This window comes from Coccinella septempunctata, chromosome 1, assembly GCF_907165205.1.
Source record: "Coccinella septempunctata chromosome 1, icCocSept1.1, whole genome shotgun sequence".
Lineage (NCBI taxonomy): Eukaryota > Metazoa > Arthropoda > Insecta > Coleoptera > Coccinellidae > Coccinella > Coccinella septempunctata.
The window spans coordinates 46362519-46388984 of NC_058189.1; the positions used below are offsets into that span (position 1 = coordinate 46362519).

At 36.0% G+C, this 26466-nt stretch overlaps 1 protein-coding gene across 1 annotated transcript; it reads left to right on the forward strand.

The window, feature by feature from the left end:
* The first annotated feature begins 9451 nt into the window (after window positions 1-9451).
* Window positions 9452-19766, forward strand: LOC123322624. The gene is made up of 6 exons (XM_044910580.1): window positions 9452-9599; window positions 9774-9915; window positions 11531-11947; window positions 15810-18488; window positions 19062-19508; window positions 19571-19766. Exons 1-6 carry the CDS (start codon window positions 9549-9551, stop codon window positions 19630-19632), a joined length of 3798 nt encoding a protein of 1265 aa, XP_044766515.1. The 5' UTR covers window positions 9452-9548; the 3' UTR covers window positions 19633-19766.
* The last annotated feature ends 6700 nt before the right edge of the window (window positions 19767-26466 follow it).

The window sequence follows — 26466 nt, forward strand, 5'->3', positions numbered from 1 at the left end:
CAAGGCACAACTAGTGGCTCCATTTTCGCCGCCATCACAACAATTCGGGAATGAGACGGTTGAACGTGATTTTGTTGTTAGTAAGTAAGAAATTGAATAATTATTGTTTGCTTCACTGTCTGAAAAGTTTAATAGGTGAGTGGTGTCATTTAGTTTAATTGTTTTCATTAATTAATATTGTTTCACAAACGATGAGCCTTTTCAATAAGAGTTGTAAAAATTTCAATAAAACATCTGTTGAATAGGCTAAAAGGGAGTGCGGGAGACTCGACCCATGCTATGGTCGGGAGACATAATCAGTGGTCCAAGTTTCCCACACTGAGCTCAGATAATTGTATGCTTAAAAGAATGAAAATTGAATGATAGAAATAAATATAAAAATATACAAAGGTTCAAAAAAGTGAAAAAAACATCTCGGAAATAAGTGAGAGTGACTCTGGAATAGAAAATATGTATTTCATACGCTGAAACATCTCATGATGAAGAGCTTGACATAGAATATCGTGGTCATTGGAAATTGTTTTCTTTCAATGTTTTTCCTGATACACAAACTTATGGTCAAGTCTCTCTCGCCCCCTGTTCAACTCTGCTATGGGTTAGGAAGGCGTGAGCCAATTTTTTGGTTCCTATAAAAGAATTGCTTTACTCAAAATGTTCGTCTCACCATCACCCTACTATCCTCTAACGTTACCTATTTGGGCATGATATCTTCACGCAAAAAAAATAAGTTGCTAACATTTACAGATACAACTTAAGTGGCTTCAGAGTGAAAAGGGGGTCCGTTTCCAAAGAGGATTCATGATCAGATCTCTTTGGAGAGTCCGTGCAAGTTGATGAAGAATTTTCCTAACAACAAGAATATTCGTGTGGTCATGGATTGCGTCAGTTGGATGGGATTTAATGTGAATGCTATAGTGAATAATTGCAAAATGAAAAGGTATGAATAATATTTGGACTTCAAAATCAAAGCAGTAACTTTGCACGAATCAATTATTGAGAACGGAAGAACAAATATTTTCAACCCTCAGAGACTGAAAATGCTAGGAGCTCATGGCCATGAGCAGATTTGCAAATACGAAACGCTGCACGTCCTCGATAATTATTCGAGAACGCTGCCTCAATCCAGTTTACTCTTCCACTTCACCAGAGTTTTCAGGATTCGGTTGTTCAGTCGGACGTGCTATGCATTTTGTTTCGCGAATGAATACTACTTTTCAACCAATTGGAAATGTGTTCTCTTTTCATCATTTTGACATGAAACTTTTCTTGATAATGATCTACTGAATATTTTCTCTTTCAAGGATGGGGAACGAAATTCACTGGGAAGAGAAAACGAAAAAAGTATTAGGTATTCACACCAACTAAATCTTCCCTTGTTATGAAGTTTAATTTTTTACAAAAATTCACCCTCAATTCAGATTAATTTGATCGTTTTGGCAATGTATGCTTCCATAGTATGTTTCTGTATATTATTGGTGAATGAAAATAAAACACACTGTAATTATTTTATAATTCTTTGGCGATCGATTTCGGCTATGATTAAGCCATCATCAGGCCAGCTGAAATTACATTTTTCACAATTTAAATGATGCTATTTTTATTTATGTAAACGGTGGTCATTGTAAAAGAATGAGAGTGTGCAATCTTACCGTCGTTGGAGGTAAATTGGTAAACATGTTTACCAATTTTTTTTTTACGGTGTCAATTATTGGTGAATGTAAATAAAACACACTGTAATTATTTTATAATTCTTTGGCGATCGATTTCGGCTATGATTAAGCCATCATCAGGCCAGCTGAAATAACATTTTTCACAATTTAAATGATGCTATTTTTATTTATGTAAACGGTGGTCATTGTAAAAGAATGAGAGTGTGCAATCTTACCGTCGTTGGAGGTAAATTGGTAAACATGTTTACCAATTTTTTTTTTACGGTAAGATTGCACACTCTCATTCTTTTACAATGACCACCGTTTACATAAGTAAAAATAGCATCATTTAAATTGTGAAAAATGTTATTTCAGCTGGCCTGATGATGGCTTAATCATAGCCGAAATCGATCGCCAAAGAATTATAAAATAATTACAGTGTGTTTTATTTACATTCACCAATAATTGATCGTTTTGATTTTAATTGGCATACTTTTAATTTCAATTCAGGATTCCGATATCGTTCAAAACTGCAAGTACCTATTTCGGATAGTTTTTCATTCCTTTTTCAATTCTGATAAACGCTGGTCCATCATTTCGTCTTCAGTATTCATGCAGTAGCTAGTGTTAATTCTGATTCATTCGGTACTGAGTATTCTGTAGATTCATTCAATTTTTTTTATTCATCATTTCTAGTGTTCTGTCACAGTTTTGTTTCCCTATCTTCATGCAAATTTAGATTAAACTGGTGTTGAATAGTGATTTCGACTATTCTGCTTGCGCCATATCGGACCGAACCCGTTCCTGACAATCCGCAGATTTCTGTCAATGTACCTCCAAGCATTTTGTAGCCGGGATTCCTTACCACTTACTTATTCCCGAAGTTTTGCTATCATTCATTCTTTCGTTTTTTGTTACCCTCATAGTAAATTGTGAAGGAGTCCACCGGTGCCAGGCAATTGTTGAAACTGATCCTCTAGACGAGTCGTCCAGAGTCCAGAGGTAAGACAGCACTTCGTACTATTATCTGCGAGCCACGGCCTCCACCTTTACCTTTCCTCTGTCACAATTTGGGTTCTACCCCTGTTACTAAGCTGCTCTGCTGGTGTGAAAACCCGTGGGGAACATAACGCACTCATGGGTTCCTTGATTTTTTCCTAACTTGCCAGTATCCACCTCTTCATTAATTCATTCATTGGTGTATCCCGTTACCGGAGGGGACAGTTCTGCAAAACCTCTTGTTGGTTATGCCAACATCTTCAGCCTACTACAACTGATCGATTTCAGAGGGTACGAATTTGATGAAGTAAAAAAAGAATATGATAAAAGCAACTTGACAACTGCATTGAGTCTGATCAAATGGTAATTGTTTGCTTAACATGAGTGCGGCAGAAAGTTCTGGAACGTAATTATATGTTTTGTGGGTGCTGATTACGAATCCGAAGTTTGCTGCCTCGCAGCAAAACCAGCCCAGGACGAGAATCGCTAAAAACCCCGAAATTTTCTGGTCATATTTTGAAAATGTCAGAGTATTCAAACTTGAAGGGCATACAAATCTGCATCAAACGACTACTCCAACTTTGTAACTGCTAAATTTTTTGGAGTGGAGACCAAGAGCTGACAAGCGTAGCCGAGGCAGACCTCCCACGCGATGGACGAATGATATGAAGAGGATAGCGACAAATTGAATTGCAACAGCCAGGGACGTTTGGAGAAGGCCTATGTCCAACAATGAATGTGAAGGGGGCTGCATGATAATGATGATGAATCTGTCAAATAATTTTTAATCTGAAGGATACCTTATTTCGGTGCTCTCAGATAACGTTGTTTGGCGAATAACAATTTTATTAAAACACTACTTTTCACTGATTTATGTAAGATCCGACACTTCATTGTAGAAATCATCATAATTCCAACTGGAAAGCAAATATTTCATGCAAATCATACAAAGAATAACCATAGATACATCAAAAATCTAAAAAATTCAACAAATAATGACATACTGACGATCTATGTTCATATTTCACGAATAAACTCTTATTCATTAGTTTCACCGACAAATTTTTCCGGCCAATAAGGATTATTTATTCGTTAAATAACACTTTATCTTCATATCTATATATTTTTTACTTATCGAATAAATTTAGTTGTCCGCAGGTAAGTATAAGTATGTACCGGGCCTAAGAAAATTTAAATTCAGCATTCGGCAAATATATACACGGATTTATTTCCACAATTTCCTATAAAATTGTTCGAAATGAAAATGTCAAAAATATTTTTAAATATCCGAATTGGAAATTGATTGAGTATTCATAAAATATGAAAACAAATTTCAGTTTTATCGTCCAAAAAAATTTCTACGGATTTCCGAAGAACCGGAAGTTGAAAAAAAAAAACAAGGAATGGTCTGAAATGATACCTATAACAATTAACCTTGAAAGTCTGCCGAATTCCAAAAACTTATTTTTTTTTTTTTGATGAACGATTTTTCCGTCATGACTTTTTATATTTATGCTAGCCTATGAAAAGAACTATTAAATTCATACTTAACTTTTCAATTTTGTCCAATGAATAATAAATCACAAAATGCAGTGTCCCGCTTACGTTAGATAAACTGTACAGTTACTCGTCAACCACCTTTTAAGTAAAAAGAGACAACTGTAGTAGAAATATTCTAGGTAAATAGATCTGGGACAATCTTTACGATAAATAAATTTTGAGGAAATATTTTTTTATTCTTTGTTTAGATAGGTGCCCCTCTTTTAAAAACTTCCCGTGTAACACTTTTTTTATGAACTTGTTATTCGAACAAATTGATTAAACGGCATCTTGCAGGAGAACTTCCAACAGAAAAGTTTCCGAAACCCAAGATATTCATTCAATGAAACTTCTAACTTGTTCACGAATTTCCTGGGATGTAGGAATTAAATAGTGTTATAAATTCAGATTAATGTTGATAAATCGCTTTGTTTTCGCAAGGATAACTGAAATTATCTCGACAAATATGGAACATATTAACAAATAAAAACAAGGGGAAAATTTCGTTAGTTAACTTAAATGTGGGCAAAATCCCTAATCCAAAACTTCCCCGAAGTAATGAATGGGGCAGTGCGCACCCAAGTTATAATTTATTTGTCCTCTGGTGCGAACCCTTTGCGGTGAAACATTGTTTTCCGGCAAAGCTTAATTAACCACTAATATAAACCGCAATTCTTCACTCGAGTTGGTCAGCAGAAATAAGAGGCATTCGCACCTTTTTCGATTCAACCCTCTCTCCTGTCATAAGTTAATAAAATCACAAATATTCAGCTAATTTATGTGATACTAAATACTTGAAAAATCTATCGAGAAGAATGCTATAGTGAGGTCTGAAAGAACCAAATCCAAGACCAACATGCAATCCAAAGATGCGATTTGAGGAACGTAGCCATATAACCAGAGGCTCACAAAAAGAGTCATTATACATCGAGCACGAATTAATTATTTATTCATTTGGATGATGAAGAATCTCAACAGGGAAACCCCAAAAAGAGAAATTCACTTCAATTCAGACTGGTAGGTACATCATTCCAAGAAGGTATATCGAGCAACTACACGTATCAAAGATCAATCAAATTAAAATTGATTCTTAAAAAAATGCCTTAATTCATATGGCACAATAGAACGTTATATATAAAGACTATTAAAAACATATCAGAAATTGAAGATAAACTAATTTTCAGCATGCACTGGCTCATAGGTAGGAAGTCAAAATTATCCCTTAAAAACGAATGACTGATATACAGGCTGTTCCTAAAATGGAGGTACGAGGAGAGGAAATTTATTCCGTCTGTTCCGATATTCCTGAACAGTACTGTCAGTAATGAGGATAAATTCAGATGCATACCACCCGACGATATGAATATCGACAAGTGTTACGATCCGAATTGAGCTAGCCAATTTGTCATCGTCAAGGCCCCCAAATGGAGTACGCTCCACCGAAGAAAAGCAGATGCTGACCATGGTTTCGGCCTCATTTGGCCTCATCAGAGCAACATAGCATTTTTCCACGGTGGAGAACGTTTGGAATTGATGGAACTTTATTCAATGTTGTCATGTTCTGGTGGGTATTATTTACCCACAGCGCCATCCAACATGAAACGGTATCCGATTCAATCCCCCCCAGATAGAAACCAAGACGAAGACAATAGCATATGTCCCATATTTTCCCTAATTCAGTACGCCGATTCGCTTTTGCGAACGTCGGACTCATGATGAACTGTAAGTCTGGGACGCGCTCAGGTCGCGGCAGAGTACGATGCCAGCGGTACAATAAAGAAGAGTGATAACGCCTAAACGGCAATGAATAAAATAATGAGGATAAATTCAGATGCATACCACCCGAGGATACGAATATCGACAAGTGTTACGATCTGAATTGAGCTAGCCAATTTGCCATCGTCAAGGCCCCAAATGGAGTACGTTCCATCAATTCCAAACGTTCTCCACCGTGGAAAAATGCTATGTTGCTCTGATGAGGCCAAATGAGGCCGAAACCATGGTCAGCATCTGCTTTTCTTCGGTAGAGCGTACTCCATTTGGGGCCTTGACGATGACAAATTGGCTAGCTCAATTCAGATCGTAACACTTGTCGATATTCGTATCGTCGGGTGGTATGCATCTGAATTTATTCTCATTATTTTATTCATTGCCGTTTAGGCGTTATCACTCTTCTGTATTGTACCGCTGGCATCGTACTCTGCCGCGACCTGAGCGCGTCCCAGACTTCTCAGTTCATCGTGCGTCCGACGTTCGCAAAAGCGAATCGGCGTACTGAATTAGGGAAAATATGGGACATATGCTATTGTCTTCGTATTGGTTTCTATCTGGAGGGGATTGAATCGGATACCGTTTCATGTTGGATTGCGCTGTGGGTAAATAATACCCACCAGAACATGACAACATTGAATAAAGTTCCATCAATTCCAAACGTTCTCCACCGTGGAAAAATGCTACGTTGCTCTGATGAGGCCAAATGAGGCCGAAACCATGGTCAGCATCTGCTTTTCTTCGGTGAAGCGTACTCCATTTGGGGGCCCTGACGATGACAAATTGGCTAGCTCAATTCGGATCGTAACACTTGTCGATATTCATATCGTCGGGTGGTATGCATCTGAATTTATCCTCATTATTTTATTCATTGCCTCCCTGTTAGGCGTGATCACATTCTTCATTATAGTACTGTCAGTATTTCAGAGACGATGCCTATTGGCCCAGTCGTTCGAGTTCTATTGTTATTCGATTGCGAGCCAGTAAAACCAGCAATATCGGAACAGGCCCAATGAGTAATTAAAAAAAAAAGTCTCATAATCATGGGATCGCGCACGTTTCGTTCTCGAGATACATGGTGTTAAAGTAATACATTTCTGTAATGATTATACGAGTTTATGGAATCTTTATGAATCACAGCTCACCAACTGGATTTTTATGACAATTTAGATTTTTCAGAGAATTTCTAGAGAATCGTTCAAATTTTTTTTTTCGGAATCGGTAGCAGATACGACCAAATTATAAGGGACCATCAAGTTAAGTATAACTTCATTCTACATTTTTTCAATTTAACAGTTATATAACTTTTCATTACATAATATTTTTGCCTAATTTCAGTTGAATATTTTGTGATTTTAAGAACCGTTTCAACCGATATTAGCAGAACCTGCAAGAACACGAGAACAACCTCATAAATCAACTAACTAAAAATCCATTCAACATGAGAAGACTCAAATCAAAAATATGATAAAGCGGAATATTGGTAGATATTACCTTCGACATGTGTGTTACATGTTTGCTTAATACTTTACTTTACTTAAGTAGATAGTAAGCCTTGATAAAGAGCTATACAAAAAATGTACAATCAGAATGTTGATTCACAGCTATCTACAGGGAAGAAAAAGAAATAATATGTAGGTTCTTATTACGATTTCGTAAAATCAAAATTGAAATAAATGATCAGTTGAAATACAGCGAATAGATTGTACAAAAATAAATCATTCAACTTGTTTGAAATTTGGAGTGATTCGATTATGTATAGGGTCATTCACCGCGATGGCCTATTAGACGTGATGAAAATTTGCAATCGCGAGAATGTACTTTCTCCCCAAAATATCTTCATAGACCACTGCACCTTCTGGTTAACAGCCGTCTACTTTTTTATTTCAGAAGACACACCCAGTATATGTTCGCAACGTTAGAGTGCTGATTTGATGCCAATTTCAATACTATGCCATACCTCGAGTAAAAACTGAACGGTTAGTGAGTTATTGGGATTCCACAATTTTGGGGAATTTTTTTTCTGAGGAGTTTTTTTCCAAAAATTTTCAATTTTTCCAATATGGAGTATCCTATTATGGTTTGCTGTTGGGACCTGAAACGTACAGGGTGTGAGAGTGTGAGAAGATCATCAAACTGTACAAAACTAATTTATCAAAACTCAAAAGATTTTCAAATAACAGCCTCTAAATTTTCTATTATTTCAGTCGATTATTCCTTGAATGGAAACTTCATCGAAGAGAAAGTTTGAATAATTAATAATAGCTAAGATGTCTAAAAACATGGTGTATGCACTGATTAGATTTTGTTTTTCCCGTTTCGAAAATAACAGATAAGTTTCGTTTTTCCCACTGTAGGTAGCGCTGTTTAGGAATTGACAGTTGTCAATTGATATTTGAAAATAATTTGAATGCATTCCTACGACTTGCGAATCTGCTGTATTTATAAGCCATTATTGGTCTGTGAAAATGTATTACTTTCGAGAAAGGTCGTACAACATTCATTTATTGAACATGTCGTTCAGTTTTCTGTATGGACAATCAAGAACTACTTACATCTAAGAATTCGGTGTTGTTCGACTATCACTCTTTGTTGTTGGAAATTGAGGCAGAGCCAAATCAGATGAACATTAGGGACGGATAGAGCTAATAGTTTTGTGGCAACTTCAGCAATATTTAATCGAAGGAACTGTATTGAAAATACGTAATGTGAATTGTGAGCTTGTATTAAGAAACAGAAATACGTTAATCTGTTATTCGAGTCTGGTCTTCAACTGAATATATTGAATACTTCGCCAATCAACTGTGTTTTATTGAAATCATATTGAATTACCTTCCTCACGAATACAATTCGTCAAACAGAAATTATCTTGAAGAAAAATAGTAAGTACTCTTTCGAATCTTTCGATAGTGTTGAAATATCTGCAGATTCGTTTTTACAACAAAAATTCATGTGTAAACCACAAATATTCGATAACAGCTAAGAAAATAGTCAAGTTAATTTTTTTTGGATTCTTTGATGGATTAGGAACACAGAGATGACTGTAAACTCTGATTGATATCAACGCAGAACAAAATAAAGCGAGAGAGTATCATTAGATTTTCTTTCATAAAACAAGGATAGAACATGGTGGCGCCGCCACGAAACGAATCTCTTATTTTCGATTTAGTCTAATGTCATTCCATTCAAAAATTGACGAGTGCATACACCATATTTTTAGACATCTTAATAATAGCCAATTCAAAATGCTCTATTATTTTGTGTCTTCCGAAAACCATAGAAAAAAAAAATTCGATATTCCAACGAATAATTACGACATTTCATGAATTGCTGATGGATTCTTAACAAAATGGATGGATGGATTGATAAAAAAAATATTATCATTGTTTTCCCGTAGAGTAATTGTTTTTGAAAAGCGCTTGAAATGTATCAATAGTTTACTACTTATTGTTAGAAGAATACGAGGGAAATGTCCGTAGTAACAAGCCCTTGACGTAAAATATTCAAAATGTCATTTCGAAGTGTCCAAATCAGAATGAAATTCAGAATGTGATTCAAATATTTTCGATGTAATAATTCTAAATTATTGTAATGGCTTACAGATTCAACACAAATCATGTGTGCTCTATCGCCAAATCCGCTGTAAGTTTCGCGAATAAATCTTCGATGGATTTGATATGTTATAGAATCAAGAATTGGTTATTTGGGACACTGAAAAACCGGTGTTGAGTGATAATATAGGGGAGAGTGCATAAATTATTCTTGGATTGATCAGAGTTTTGTCGGAAAAAATGTGCATTTCAATTTTCTTTTCAGATACAACAAGCTAAAGAATCTTTAAAAGAAAGTCCAACTATTTTTCTGAGACCCACCTCTAGGGACGTCCGACATTTACATGATCTGCCATACAATTTTAATAAGAGAGGAGCAACTGGAAAAGAGAAATTTGTGAGAAAAGGTATGTCACTTCCCTGAGGAAAGAATGTATCCTCAACTATCACATAATGTTAACTGCAATCTATGACATACAGGGTGATTCATAAATATTGGGACATAGGCTAAGGGCAGATTGTTTGGACCAAAATATGGGGATATGACCAAATATACCTCAATAAAATATTGCTGTGGAAAAAAAAAAGAAGGCGCTAACGTTGAATTTCTTATAAGGGGACACAATAATATTTTCTTCGAAGTTCGAAAGTCCTTTATTAAAAAAATTAAAAAAGGCATAGAAGTCGGAGGATTTAAGTTTAATCTTTTTATGTAACATTTTATGTTTTTAATTATGCTTTATCGTCGAAATAAATAAAAAAAATACATAAATCGTTACTTCAAATCCTCTTCCGATGCTCTGAACTGTTCAATTGTGTTTTTTAAAAAATGGATGAAAAAATATATAGAGAAATTATTACCAAAAAACGAAAAAATAAATTCAACTTTAACGCCCTCTATCTTTTTCCACAGCAATATTTTATTGAGGTTTAATTGGCCTATCGCCATATTTTGGTCCAAACAATCTGCTCTTAGCCTTTGTCCCAATAGTTATTAATCAGCCTGTATATCTCGACATGAACAGGAATTTTGAGATTTTAAGAAGCTTCAATTAGTACTCAGTATGCACTGTTTGTTTCTTGAAAAAGGCATGTTTAAAACTGCTTTTATGGAAAATCGCGTCAATTCTATTCTGCAATATCCAAAACAGTTTTTGAATAAGGAACATTATATCCTTTCACCTAATGGCGATCAGTCCAAACTTGAAATTCCAATAGAGTCAACTAGTTAGTAGGGCCATTTTAGGTATATACATACAGGGTATACTTTATCGACACTTGCAGACATATAATTTTATATTTCACTCCTTAGGGAGAGCGCCCACCTAAGTAGCGTAGCACTCACATGGTACATACATGACAAAGGCGATGCATAATTTTCAGATATCGCACATCTTAGTGAAGTGTCAGAGGCGTGAAATATGTCATTCTCAGTTCATTTCTGAAAATTATACATCGCCTTCGTCATATATGTGCCATGTCAGTGCTACGCTACTTTGGTGGGCGTTCCCACTCAATGTCGCCCATTTAAATGAGTCGATAAAGGAGAAAACTGTGGAATACTATTCGATGTCTGCATCAGCTTTGAGCAGATATTCTTAGCCAAAAATAGTCCAAATCGTTTAGGCTGGCCTCACTGAATTCCGTCACTATACCAACTACTAGTTGGTAGCCCTAGTATCTTGATGGATTCATCAAACGATAATTTTTTATTCCAATCATTTTTTATGCATGTAACAGAAAATGTAATTGACACCGTATATGGAACACAACTTGGGAAACAAGGTTCAAGTAGAGATTGAACATGGACAAGTTATTTAAGCACTACACGCGTTTCATATTTCAATCGCTACAGTTTAATTCTGGATTTAACATTTGAATAACTTCATTTCAAAATCACTCGTATATTATATATAACTCGGTTGATTCCGAAGAACAAAAATCTCAATGGAGAAGATCATAGAAATATCGAGATGAAATGTTAAATCTTCAGTTTTCAATTTTTACTCTGTTATATTTCAGATTCAAACACAAGAATTCGGAAAGGGGTTTCATTCACTAATGTAGCTAATAAACAAATCAGAAATAATGTGATGAAGCAGGACTCCTCCAACCGGTCTTCTAATTATTTCCGCAATGAGAATAATGTAAATGAGGAAGTTCTAGGTCAACGAAGCATTTCTCATGAATACTCTAAAGCCATTCATCCCCATCCAAATTTCGCAAAGTTGCTGAAAGAAAAAGATGACGTCAACTTGGTCGCAGTTCATAATTTAATTTCCATCCCTAAAGTGAACTCGGAATTGAATATGAAGAGAATCGATATGGCGCCAAACAAATACAGAAGTCAGAAATGCTTCTGCCTGAGTTATTCAGAAGTCTTGAAAGAAAACTTCAAAAAAGAAGATGTCTCGAGATTTTTTTCCGGATATAGTAATGGTGAGTGCATAAAAAACAGTTTCAATATACATCTATATTTTCAAATATCAAACCACATACTTGTTAAGAAAGAAATCACCACCAGGGAATATCCTGTAAGAAATGTTGTTAGCTTCAAATCCCAATATTAGCAGAGAGAATTCAAAGGCAAAACCATAAAATATATGATTTTAGCGCTATTAGAGTCTTCAATATTTATAATGATTGAAGTGAGGGTTTAACGACTCATCCAAGTAAATGAAGGAACTACCCTTTTTTTCTTCACCAAGTTTTCACAATTTAAAAAACAGAACAGAATTTAAAATTTTCATTTCTCCATTCGATAGAATTAAATATGGAGAGTAGAGAGAAGGAGAACGATCGCCATACTAAAAATGTTCCCCGAAAACGGGAAACGTAGGCTAGGGGTCACTGCGATCGCTACGTTTATCGATAAGGGGTGGGGATTTAAGCGTCAATTTGAAATGAATAGCCTTTATTTTATTTTAGGATATGTGTCATCGTGATTTTTCTGATGATTTTTCAAATACGTTCCTTCAAATCTATATTAAATATGAGTTTTCTGAATTATATGGAGTAAAATACAAGTCATATTATAAAGGATACTTTGTTATCAGCTTTATTCATTCATAATAAATGACGAAATCAATGAAATTCAAAAGAAATTGTACCTACGTTTGTTTATCATTGTTCATTGAAAACAGGTATGTTAGTTAGTTTACTGTAATCTTCAAAATTATATACACTCGCAGTGAGGAGTGATACACATCAAGACAACGAAAGGTAGCAATCTCCATTAGAGTAGATTATGTTTCCAATACTCAGCTGAGAACCGTTATAAGCCATATATTTTGTTATGCCAACAAAATTCTTCAAGAATATCCACTTCTGAACCATGTAGTTTTATTGGTTAGATATTCTAATTCAGAAGAGCCCACTTCTCATGAGGGATGACAATTTCGATTTCGTTTATAATGAGTCCATCATCTTTTTGATATCTTCATCGCAAAAGTGCTCTTGACACACAAATTGATTCCGAGTCGATTCTTGATGTAAGGTTTTTCCCAATTTCCTCTCAAAAATGCACTCGGAAATTTTATCCCTTCTCCTTTTCTTTTCGATGCCTAAACATTTCACCATGGTCACATGTTGTTATCTTATGAAAAATCGAAAATAATAATATTATTTTAATCATCTGTCACCAGGAAGACAGTTCACTCAGCCAACTTCAACTAGTTCAAATCAAAATTTCGTCATCCCGTCATCGCCAGCACGCCTATTGGCAAAAACATGAACTACTCTACTATTGACCGGTACATATTTTAGTGGACAAAAAATCTTTGGTCTCCAAGCAGCGATCGTTCTCCTTCTCTCTATTCTCCATGGAATTGAACTTCAATGTCACGATCACAGATACACACCACGAATCACAGTCCATCAATCTTCTTGCTCATCCAACGTCAGCTTCCTGGTTTCTGTCTAGTCTCGTCTCCAATAAATAGCTGTAAATATTGCTCAATTTGCTTTTTTTATTTACTGTATTCCCATTTTTTCTCAACTTAATAATTTCGTGTATTAGTGTCTTATGATAGTTATTTTCCGTTTTCAAGACTTTTACATTGTCAACATCAGCTTTAAGATCTAGATTATGGGCATGTATTGCTGTCTTTACCACTCCTTATATCAGATTTATGTTGAGACTGCTTTTCACTCACTGCGAAGACCGATATAAACTTTATCACAATCCAGGCAACGGTACTGGAATCGGATCCTTGAGTCTACTGTACAACCTCCCAACTGTTTTTTGATTATATGTTGGTATCTGCACATTTTCATCTCTGAAGATATTTTTAATTTTTTTTTTGTTAAGTCTTTTATATTTGGCAGACACGCAAATTTTTCATCAGTTTTTGGTTTTTGTCGTTCATTTTCATTTATAGTTGTATTTGATGAATTATTGTCGGTCACATAGTTAACCTCACTTTCGGTAATGTTCAGGAGGTAATGATATTCAACTGTGTTTTGATCTTAAAATTGTATATTGTAGAAATCCTGAAGAAACAATAGAGTAAATTGCGAAAGCTTGGTGAAGAAGAAAGTGTAGTTCCTTTATTTACTTGGATGAGTCGTTAAACCCTTACTTCAATCATTATAAAATATATGTACCATGCAGATATAAAATCCCAGCAAAAATACTCAGGCCCAGTTGCATGAAAGTCCATTATTGAGATTTGATGCCCCATCAGAAAGTGTATCGTGATATAAATGATTTGTTGTAAATTTCAACCTTATATCACACCTTTGGTAAAAATTCAATGTCTTATGAATTATTGGGAGTCTTATGAAAAAAACGTTGAAATTGGAAGTCACACTTCTTGTATTATTTCTTCTGAGGAGGTTCATCTCAAAAAAGTCTTGAGCATCTTCAATTTTGTCATTAAAAAGGGTTATAATAGTATTGTTTTCTTTTTGGATCATAAATGTACAGGGTGTTTATGAGAAGAACATTAAGGCCCAGTTTCAAAATCATTGGTTACCAGTGGTGGTTTGTTAACCTGTCAGTTAACCCAAGGTTTAAAAAGCTGCCCGTTTTACAACAAAAAAATGAGTGATGGATATTTGACCATCGGTTAAAATTGTTTTCTGAGGGTTGGTAATGTTTGTCGTGTACGATAGATCTACTTTTGGGTTATTCATTACTGACATTTCGTATTTCTGTGAAACAAGAACTTTAGAATATAGAAACTGTTTTGAATATTACAGAAAACGAATAAAACGTATGAGTACCGTACGAATGTTTGATGTTCTGAGCCGATTTGATTTGACAGGTTATTTTTCATTTGGATTTTGATTTAAGTGAAGCTAAAGCGTTCGTTTTTTCTTGTGCGAAATGAGGTAAAACAGTGCAACATATTTGCATAATAACTATTAATAATATTCAGTCTAGTTCTTCTAGTTCTATTATTTGACAATAATTCTTGATCCCCTATAGGGGGCACAAAAACATTTTGATATAAATTCATTGCTTCTTCTTCTCCTCTTGAAGGAGGTTGTCCTTCATTTTCATTACAAGTTATGTTATGTAAAAAAACTGTGGACTTAATCATTGCTTGAATCTATACTTTTGATAGTCTCATTGAAGGAGCTGCGATTTTTCGCTTCCAAATACCTTCCTTTCCACTGTATTGCTGAATCTACAGAAGAAATCCAGGTCGACATATTCCTCAAAATAATTCCTCCTAGCTACAAATCTTCTGGGCCCCACTGTTTCCTCATAACTACTGTGAGTATTCACATCATAATCGTCCACGATATTCGTAAATAATAACTAATAAACACCCAATACATGTGAAACGCTTCCTAACCAGTAATCTCGAAGAAATGCTGAATTGTCTCTGACAGAACTCAAAATATGTTATCCATGCAGAACAGCATACACCACGAGAATTCTATGTCCTGGTAACTCTTACTCAACTCATGAAATTTTCGGGGTTGAGTCAACCACAGGTTAACTTTAGGTTAAACGATAAACCACACTTTGTGAGACAGAATTTTTGATTTAACCACTGGTCACTACATAACTTTGGGTTAACCATATATTGTGAAACTGGGCCTAAGTTTGAGGAGTCAAATTCAACGAAACTCGAGGTTTCGAAGTAACCTTTTTTGTTGCTTTATTCGATTTCACATGAAAAAAGTGGGGTTACTAACCTCCAACATATACCTTAAATGGAAAATCCTTACATAATTTAGAAGAGTGTTCTCCATATTTCAGTTTGAAAACTTTCGGTTTTTCACTGCCAAACATATTTTTTGATATAATTTGTCGAAAAACCCTTTTTTAATTCATTCTTGATTTTAGGTGGTTCGGAAAAAAACGTGGATGAAATGAAATTATTATCAACAAAGCCTTTAGAGCCAAAACTATTCGGATCAATGTTCAGTATCTCGCCAATAATCGGACCACAGAATTTACGAGGACATTTCGTGAATCTGAGATGTATATCCGGTGTAATGCGTTCGAACACGATGCCCTCGAGAATTTCGATAAGAAAGAATACGAAGAAAAAGAAACGCTTACCTAAATTATTCGCTGATAGATGCACGAATATTAATTACGGAACACCTCCTCTGAGGCATGTTCCTTTGCGACCTTTGAAGAAGAGATGTAATCCTCAAGAACCAATTAAATGCGAGAAAAAATTGAAAAGAGAACCCTGCGAGAGAGCTGACGATGACTGGAAATTGGAAGCGAAACCATTCAGTGTCATCTCATATTCTCCCAGAATATCCATCGAAGTGAAAATGAAACCGAACGTGCCAATGAAGAGATTACCAAAAATGAACATTCCGGAACCGAAAAGATCATGTGAAGTATTCGTTTCGACCTGTCCAACGAGGTCTGATATGAATGCGGGAATATTGAAGAAAAAACTGCCGAGAATACAATCGGGAATGATGAGAACCTCGATTTCACAAAATTTGACGGCACCTCCGCTTCGACGATTGAAAAAAATTGATATTCCAGAGCCACCAAAAATTTGCCCGAAGGAAATTTGTGAAAGAAAAGAATGTCTCTCTTTTACTGTTTGTAAGAAAACACTACCTCGTCTATCATCTTCCAAAGTAACTGCCCCAATACCACAGCAACTCAAAAATAATCCTCCTTTGAAAAGGTTGCCATCTTTCCATATAGAAGATCCTCCTAAAATTTTGTTATGTCGAAAATCCCAATGTCCCCCAAGAGCTGATGAGCTGCAAATGACAGATAGATATTCAAAGAAGAAAAAACTACCAAAACTTCTCGGAGGTGAATACAAAATAAAGCCAACTCTGACTGAACAAAGGTATATAAGTTCTTTGAAACCCCCCGTGAAAACTTATGAGCCAGTTGAACCACCGAAGGTATGTCCCAAAGTTGCTTGTGATCCGCTATGTAGGACTGATAGTCATCTCAATATACCAAAAAAGTCTCTTCCCAAAATACCAACACTTCCCCGAGGTTCGTCGCCGATTACTTTGAAGGAGGGAAACAGTTTGAAAAGATTGAAAAAGGTGTTGGTCAAGGAGCCTCCAAAGATTTGTCCCACTTCACCATGCCTCAAAACTTATAGAGCTGATAGTAAAATGAGCATGAAAAAACGTCCACTACCAAAATTAGAGGTTGGTTCAATCAGTCCACCTAAAACCTCCATTCCAAATATTTCACCACTTAAAAGATTGCCTAAGATTCCCATTGAAGAACCCAGGAGAATTTGTCCCGTGGAAATCATAGAAAAATGTCCAGAGCGTAATAGTCCCGTACCAGAGAAGCGAGTGTTGCCTATTTTGAAGCGCCATGAGAAATCGCGACCCCCAATCGTAGAATTGAAGAACTCTCCAAGTTTGAAACGGTTGAAGCCTCTAGAAATGAAAAATGATGCCAGGAAATGCATAACTGAAGCAGTTATTTCCCAGGAGTGCTTTCGTTCTGATTTTGCTGATTGGAGTTTTCCTGTAGAAAATGCTATGAGAAACTCGTGTCATCAGAGAAAATCGAGAAGCGTTAGCAGCAGGCGGTCGATGAGTACAAATTTGACAGATCATTACACCAAGGGGCTTTTGACACGAAAAATGTTGCAATCGCATATAGATGTTAGGAAACGCCTGTCTCTCCCTGCCCTAACTGACGAATCTCAAAAAACACCCTTGTCAAGGTGTACCCCGAAATCAATTTCACAGAATTTTTCTGATGATTCATCGATGAAAGAACTGCAACCAAAATATCCTCTTTACAGTAAATTCAAGGGTATAGCGCCGATGAAACCGGACGCCCCAAAATTAGACCCAGAAAAGGAGGATGATTGTATAAGGGAAAAATGTAACATACCTAAGGCCACATTGACAGCAAGTTGTGATAATCCAAATCCGAAACGAAAATATTTGAGAGTGTCCCGAGAGGAAACAGGACCGTGTCCTCCATGTGACTCTGGATGCGCCGAACAACCGGAGAGTTGCGATGGTGTTATAAATTGTTGTTCCTCACCGCCCTGTAAATCTGATTGCCCTTCGCCCTGTCCACAATTATTTTCACCGAAATGTCCCACCCCACGTCCATGTCCATCACCGTGTCCTCCACCTTGCCCACCACCTTGTCCTTGCAACATCCCTTATCCCGCTCCTTGCCCCCCTCCTTGTCCTCCTCCATGCCCGCAAATACGTCGACCATGTACTCCATGCAGACCTCCCCAAAAATTCAGAAATCCATGTCAGCCACCAAAAAAATCTTTCTGGCAGAGGTTGAAAAACTATTTTAAAGCTAGACCGAATTGTCCGACACCTGCACAGTTGAAGAGGAAGAAAATGATGACAAAGGTGCAGAAAATGGCGGATAAGGCTGGACTGGGGGTATACGATCCTTGCGATGATCCGAGGAGAATTTGCAAAGAGGTAGAAAGACGATGTTGTTTGGCCAGAAAATGCAGCAGCTCTAATAAAAGATGCTTTCACTGTTACGGGGCATTGAGGGATTTTCATTCAGCCGTACAGATACGTTCAGGAGGTAAGTATCTAGAAGTATTTTCGAAAAAAAAAAAACATTAAACCTAATTCGAAATCTCTAGCGAACTTTAATGAAAATTTTCCTACTTACCATTAAACAGGTACAGGGTGTGAGTGAACAGTTGCCAAAAGAATTAATGTGTCAAAAACTAGTGTGGTTTTTTCTATATTTTTTTAAGCAGCACCTACTTAGACACAGCCTGCTGGACCTGTACTTGAAAGTAATTCGAAATTTTTTTCTTACAAACTGAAAGAAAATGAAATTGAGCTCTCTGGGAGCAAGAAGGCAATAAAAATCAAATTTTGATGGTGTTGCCCTATACTCTCAGCATGATATCTACGTACTATATTTGAATTTTGGTTCGATGATAATTCCACCCTATACGACTTGCACTGAGTAAATACGCAAATAGAGCTAGTTTTTCAGCAGATGATTTGTCCAACCAATGATTTTCATATGAGGGTATCACAGTCGTAGTTCATGTGTTTGAACTTACACGATACCATACACAAACTAAAACCAATGAATGAAGATATCGAATGACATTACCCAATCGATTTTAAAACTTTTCAGGCTTACTTCCAACTGTGGGTACCCGAAACCTTCTAGGAAGTTACTGCACCTCATTTTTCCAGCTACCTTGGTGTCGGACAATGAAGAATTGGAGGAATCCTTTCGAGTTTTATGAAATCCAGGATGGCGATGATTTCATTCACGGATCTCCTAGTAACAAATTGATAAAGGTTGATAAATCACAGATGATGAATAAATTAGGAAATATTTTCAAAAACCTGAATACTCTTCAAGCAATTGATGTTGATTTACTAGGAGAAATTTTGTACAAGAGCTTGATTCTGCATTGTACTAATCGTGATGATGAATTCAGACTACACGTGAATTACTTGCTTGAATATAGTCCGGAATGTTTAGAGAAAAAACGAGATATACTCCTTGAAATATTGAATACCTTAGGCCAGGAAATATACTTGAAGAAACATGATAATAAACAAGAAGAATTAGGTAGGTGGATAAGTTCGTCCTGATGTTGTATTTTTGATAAAATAATTCATTGTCTGTTTCAGATACGGGTGAACCATCATTAGATTTCTTGAAGCAGTTAGCCAGAATCAAAACACAAAACTGAATTTTTCTGTTTTAGCCTCAACAAACCTTACTATACGTTTCAGATGTAAAATTCATTATTATTTGGATGTGACGACGTAACGAATTCTTGTTTCACCATATTCTGAAACAATAAAATTAATTCTTAAATTGAAACTCATTTTGATGCTCGGGAATGTTAATATCACACTATAAAAAAGATGGTTGAGTTATGTTCAATGGTTATGAGGTTATGAATCTGAGGATCCATGCACGCAGAGCTGTGTTAAAGCACGCAGAGTGTGTCAAAGCACTCGAAGCATTTTTGTGCTCCCGAGAATTTTTAAAACCAGTGCTTAGTGTTTAGTTATTCGAGCACATTATCGAAAGGATTAGTGCTTATTAATTCCTAAAATAATTTTGGTGATTACTAAGCTCTTCGGAAATCTTGTCGAAATACGAATCAGCGATCTACGCGTTATCACTTTATGTATGAGCATGTAGGATACCACAGATAGGGTTAAATTATTTGATGAAGAATTACGGTTTATTGAAAACGGCCGTAAACCTATCTATCCATCGATTCACTTACTGACGATTGGTAACCATTCTAAAATAAACTGCTCCACAAGAAATAGGGATATCGTATTCAATCGTTTTTAAAAGTATGTAATCTTCGAGAAAATCGCTGTAAAATCATTTAAAACTCAATAATAACTTGAGACATTTCGTCAATCTTGTCGCCTTTTTTCTGAAGTTTGGTTCTTTGTATATACTTCATGAATGTTCTTATTTTGAAATGAAGTCAGTTTATCAACGGTTTCGATTTGAAACGAGTTTTCTGAAAATGCCAAGACGTAAATTAACAAACGCTGAGGCTAATAGGGCTATCGGAATGCTACAGAGTGGCCTAACTCAGGTTGTAGCGGAAAGGCTCCAAGTCAGCCAAAGTGTGCTATCTCGACTTTGGAATAGGTTCAGGGAGACAGGTTCCGTGTTGGAAAACCCTACATCTACGTGTAGAATGCTACGGAATACTCTTCAAAATGCAGATGGGGTCCAAGTTTCCATCGAAACCATAAGACGGGAGACGTTTGAGAGAGTTGAATCTAGGTTCTCGACGTCCATTAAGAGGAGTTCCATTAACACTTGACCATAAGCCTCAAAGACTGGAATGGCAAGGCACATATCTATTGGAACGATCAATGGCGTAGTGTCCTTTTCACTGATGAATCCAGATATGGACGATTTTCAGATTCTCGAAGAATAAGAGTATGGACAATCCCACGCATACCCCGTAATCGTCGCTATGTGCAAGAAGTCCATCCATTCAGAAGGGGTATTGTTATGGTATGAGCCGGGATATGTTTCAACGGGAGCACAGATCTACACATTTGTCCTGGGAATATGACCGCCTCATACTATAGGGAGCATGTCATTGACAATGCCAAATGTTCACGCTGCTATTGTTGAAACTATTCAATTTCTAGACGATAACGCTAGACCGCACCGTGCAGCCATAGTTGAGAATGCGCACGAGGAGCTTGGTATTCCACATTTACCAATACCTCCGCACTCACCAGATTTGAATTGCATAGAACATGCATGGGATAAGCTCCAAAGAAGATTAGAGAGAGCTTCTGCCCCGTTTATGGAACCAAATACCTCAAAAAGAAGAAAACAACCTCTTGTGTAGTATGCAAAGAAGATGTCAAGCTGTTATTGATGCCCGTGGAGACCATGCATTGTATTGATAGTCTTAAAATGCCGCATTGATTTTTGTATGTGTTTTGAGGACTTGATTATATTTAAGGAAACAAATTGTATAACATTTACTACAGGATGCAACACAGCGGAGTATTTTGCCATTAGGACAAAGAATAGACGCACCTTTTGAAGCAGTGGCCTGGAGCTGGAAAGCATTTCTCCATATGGTACTGTTTCCAACTCCAGATGAAGAGTGTAGAGCCTCCATTATAGAAGCGAAATGTTCTCTGAAATTTAAGAGCACCACATTGTGATTTTAGTGTTTGTTAAAAATTGATTATGCTCCTCCGATCTTGCCCTTGTCTTCGCTACATGTTCGCTAATGACAAGCTGCCAAACTTTCAAGAGCAGCTCTATGGTGCCTTAGACAACGTTAATTGTCCGATGCAAGATCCCTTCTCCGGGGATGTCAGATCTTTCCGTTCGAGTCAACTCATTCATGTGCTACCTCAGGATATATTTTATTATTATTTTATAATTTACATAGATTTTCAGAGCTCTCTAGATTTTCCCACATGGAAATATATAGCAATAGAATTGAACTTTCTGATGTCTTTCTCATTGAAAATGAATGATTTATTGTCTTCTCATGCTCATCTTATTAATTTGAATCAGTATATTTCATTTTCGAGCCAACTCTGTTGTTAACCTCTCACTTACATATGACTGATTACTGTTTTCGGGTTTTTCAGAATGAATCCTCATGTTCTGCAGGGTGGACCCTAATAGGGTTCAATGGCAGTTGTAAGCCATATTACTGGTTGACAGCCAGATTAGTTCTCAAGCCTTCTTGCTCTTCTCGAAACCTACGATTAGTAGTTTCCCTCATTAGTATTCTCATTTTGTACCTCTTATAATTTATCATTTGTTACTTCTATTTTTCTGATGGACGTTCTAATCATGCTTACTTGTAAGCAGTCCGTCTCTGTGAATGTCGTATTCATTGATGAAGTTTGCACTCTTCAAGACAGATGTTATTCTTATTAATTATAATATTCTTGCGGTACTCATATTTAACGTATTGATAACCAGACAATCCAACTTTCACTTCTTGGCCAGCATCATCATTACTACTCAGCCTCCTCATTGAAATTCATTATTCTAACCTTCCGTATTTCTGTTTGAACAAAGAGACTCTCCCAATAAATTTTTATTGATTGCTGTGTTACGATTACTGTAGTTTTGATATTGAATTTATCAAACTTTTTCAATGTCTAAGTCTGACTACAAGTGACTTCTCAAATGAGAATCTAGAGTCATTCAAACGAACGACTCTAGATTATCTCTGTTTTTAGTTGAATAATGTCTCTCTGTGTTTTATAGATGTTCTTAGTATTTGTATGATTACTGTTTTAGCTTTATGCCAGTGACTTATTCATTTTACATGCAATAAATTTTTTTACACTACCATCTTTAACTCAATTATTTGGTAACAGTCCACTGCTTTAAATTTCACATAATCTGAACAATGCCATTATTTCATTAATATTAAGGGCTACTTGTGAAGCTCTAGGGGGAGGGCAGCTGTTCCCCCTGCCCTCCTGGGGACGCCTATGACCTTAATAATTAATAATAAGAAGAATCTACGTACAGAACAATAAGTATTCATTTACTTTATTAATCTATGTTATAAAGAAGGTTATTACACAGCTTATAGTCGTTCATTCAATCCATCGAAATACGGGGATACAAAAATATTTCCAACTCAAAATAAATTAACGTAGATACCAACTTCGAGCTGATTTCAAAGTGCTCGGATTCTATGATATTGATATTCAAATGAACTGAATCTCCCGTTTCATTCAGCGATTCGGATTTATCAAGAGTGAATTGTAAATTTGCTTCTCTCCGATCCATTAGAGTTCCAATTAATTCCGATTCTCAACGAGTGAAACGAAAATGATTACGACTACTTCGAATTAACGAACCCGAAACGATTCGAGGGAAGCTGCAAATGAATGTAGGCCGATGATGGTTTGTAGATTCGTTCTACTTAGGTCCGGTACTGTCTCCTTCGAATAAATTTTGACTATGATGAATGAGTATCTGTCAAATAATTTTTAATCGGAAGGATACCTTATTTCGGTGCTTTCACATGAAATTATTTGACAAATAACAATTCTGTAGAAACACGGTATACTACTTTTTACTGATTAATGTACAAAAAGACACCGCATTGTAGAAATTTTCATAATTCCAACTAGAAAGCGAATATTTAGTGAAAATCACACGAAGAAAAACCACACCTCCAGAATCTAAAAAATTCTATCAATAATGACGTACCGACATGCGATCTATGTTCATATTTAGCAAATGAACTCTTATTCTTAAGTTTTAATGACAGATTCATTCGATGAATAACAGAATCTGAATGTGAAAACACAGCATTTTTACTTATTCTAAGAATAAAACTTATCTATCGAATAAAGGACCCCGCACACTTACTTAGGAAAAGCGGGTCCAGTGAATTTTCCCCATTTCTACATATTATATTTATATCAACCTTAAGAACAATATATCAGATTTTCACGAAGGTTTTACATCCGGTTTGTTCTATAGGGCGTTCCAAAATTGCAGCTACGGAAAAATGAATCTTTAAATTTTGATGATAATTCTTCTGATTTTCAGAATTTCATCATGATGCCTTGCGTTCTGAATAACAAGATATCACAGATATCCAAACACCGCCCACTACGTTAAGTTTCGTTATACAGGCTGTTCCATGAAGCTGTATAAGTAACTGAATGTAACTTTGTTAGTGACTTTGGGACCACCCTGAGTTTTTCAAAATATGATACCATGATATATGTCCACCTCTATAGGAAGTTTCATTAATGTACAGAGAACAGTTGCAAAATTATTCAGGTTTAAATTCGGATTTCATAAAATTATTCTTTAAAACTTATCTGTAGATGAGATTGATGTCAAGGAATATAGGTTTTCATTCAGTATAATTATTATGATAGCTATTGTCGGTCGAAAGGTGTTTCTATTCAGGAATGTACAGGTTGGACATAATTCCGTGTTATTAATCTCCTCATTTCGCTATCTCAAAATCTGTTTATATAGAAAATCAGTATTATCATTCCAGGTTGTTGTATCTTTGAGCACTCTAAGGATGCATATTTTTTTAAATATTATACCATAAAAGTATGTCGACCTTTGTGAAAAATTTCACTCGTGTATATATAATTAAAATATTGTTGCCAAATCATTCAGGTTTCAGTTCATTACTTGAAATAATAATTATCAACAATTTACATAGATCATCTGACAATCCTTGTTTTATTTTGCATAGAAAAGTGAGAAGATCTTTCTTAGAAATGTGCCTTGTTTCAGTTTCATCTTCGGGAACTGGCAAACACTGTCTAAACAAATCAAGAAATTCATCTTTTGTAATTGAACAAAGGGCTTTGAATTCCTCATCAGAAAAATCCTTCTCGTCATGATACCTCCATTCAAGGGCTTCTCCATGGCATTCGCGCATTTTTTGTAGAACTGTAGAGGTTTGAATTCCGTTCATTCTAATGTTTTTCTTGGTGTATCGTATAAATCAACATATGTCAGGTGCTATGAAAATTTTCACTCTGCACTTCAGTGTTAACCTGCAAAGATCACCACCGTCTTCATCGCAAATGAAGCACGCATGACTTGGAGTTTGACGCAAAGTATTTTCTTTAACTGGTACTGTAGAATCATCATTTATGTCGTTGATTTTTTCAGTTATCTCTTTCAAACAATTAATGCACAATCTCGTAAATTGGTTTACTTCAACTACTGGTAATTCTAATACTTCACGCTTCAAAACAGCCAGATTTCTTTTATCGACATCATCTCCTCTATCTATTCGTCTGAGGTTATTTAAAGGAAACTCATGATCACATAGGAAACATGCATATCTATTTCGTGTATTCGTTGCTGTCTTTTCACATTAACTTTCTCTAACTTTATACAAATAATGGTCGCAACGATTAAAAAAAAACTAACTGAAAACTACTTAACAGAAGGAAAGCTAACCAACCGTTTAAGTAGCCTACAGCATTCATGAAAAATCAAATAATTGACAGTAATCTCAACTACAGATAAGTTTTAAAGAAAAATTGTATGAAATCCGAATTTAAACCTGAATAATTTTGCAACTGTTCTTTGTACATTAATGAAACTTCCTACAGAGGTGGACATACATCATGGTATCAAATTTTGAAATACTTAGGGTGGTCCCAAAGTCACTAACAAAGTTACATTCAGTTACTTATACAGCTTCATGGAACAGCCTGTATAACGAAGCTTAACGTGGTGGGCGGTGTTTGGATATCTGTGATATCTTGTTATTCAGAACCCAAGGCATCATGATGGAATTCTGAAAATTAGAAGAATTATCATCTAAATTTAAAGATTCATTTTTCCGTAGCTGCAATTTTGGAACGCCCTATAGAACAAACCGGATGTAAGACCTTCGTGGAAATCTGATATATTGTTCTTAAGGTTGATATAAATATAATATGTAAAAACTTGGGAAAATTCACTGGATCCGCTTTTCCTAAGTAAGTGTGCGGGGTCCTTCGCAGGTGAAAGTACCGCGCCTTTTGCCGGCCACAGACTTCCTTCTTTTCTATCCCTTCGTATCGCCGCGATTCGAACCGACGAGTCTGATCGCTGTCCTGTTTTGCCGACACACAGTAAATCCTCTCAGTTATTTTACAGTCATTTTTGGAAATTTTGGATCTGTACGTTATGAATAGGAAACATATTTAAGTAGTGGCGGCCGCAGTTACTATGTTGAATAAAAATAAAAAAAAAGGAAATTGCCTGTATAAATGGACAAAATCCGTAGTAAATTGTTTATTTGCTGTCCTCTTAACCATCGTAGGTGAAATAACTAAATAAAATAACAGGAGAACAGAATGAAATGAAGGCTATACACGACACGTTCTCCGCTAATGAAAAATAACCGCCGGCGCCGATTGTGAACGGAATCCCCACACACTGTCGGTTTGGAACGAGAACCGATGGACCGTCGTTCCAAAAATCAAGCTCCGACAGATACTAGCTTTGTTTTGGTTCGCACTTGAGGCGGTTCTGAATCGGTACAAAGTAGTGGAGCAGCAAT

Bases quoted from the DNA above. Each gene is read 5' to 3' on its own strand.
- LOC123322624 (XM_044910580.1), top strand. From the start codon at position 9,549: ATGGCTTACAGATTCAACACAAATCATGTGTGCTCTATCGCCAAATCC. The intron at 9,600-9,773 runs GTAAGTTTCGCG...TTTTCTTTTCAG, and splicing joins GCTCTATCGCCAAATCCGCT to ATACAACAAGCTAAAGAATC. The intron at 9,916-11,530 runs GTATGTCACTTC...GTTATATTTCAG, and splicing joins AGAGAAATTTGTGAGAAAAG to ATTCAAACACAAGAATTCGG.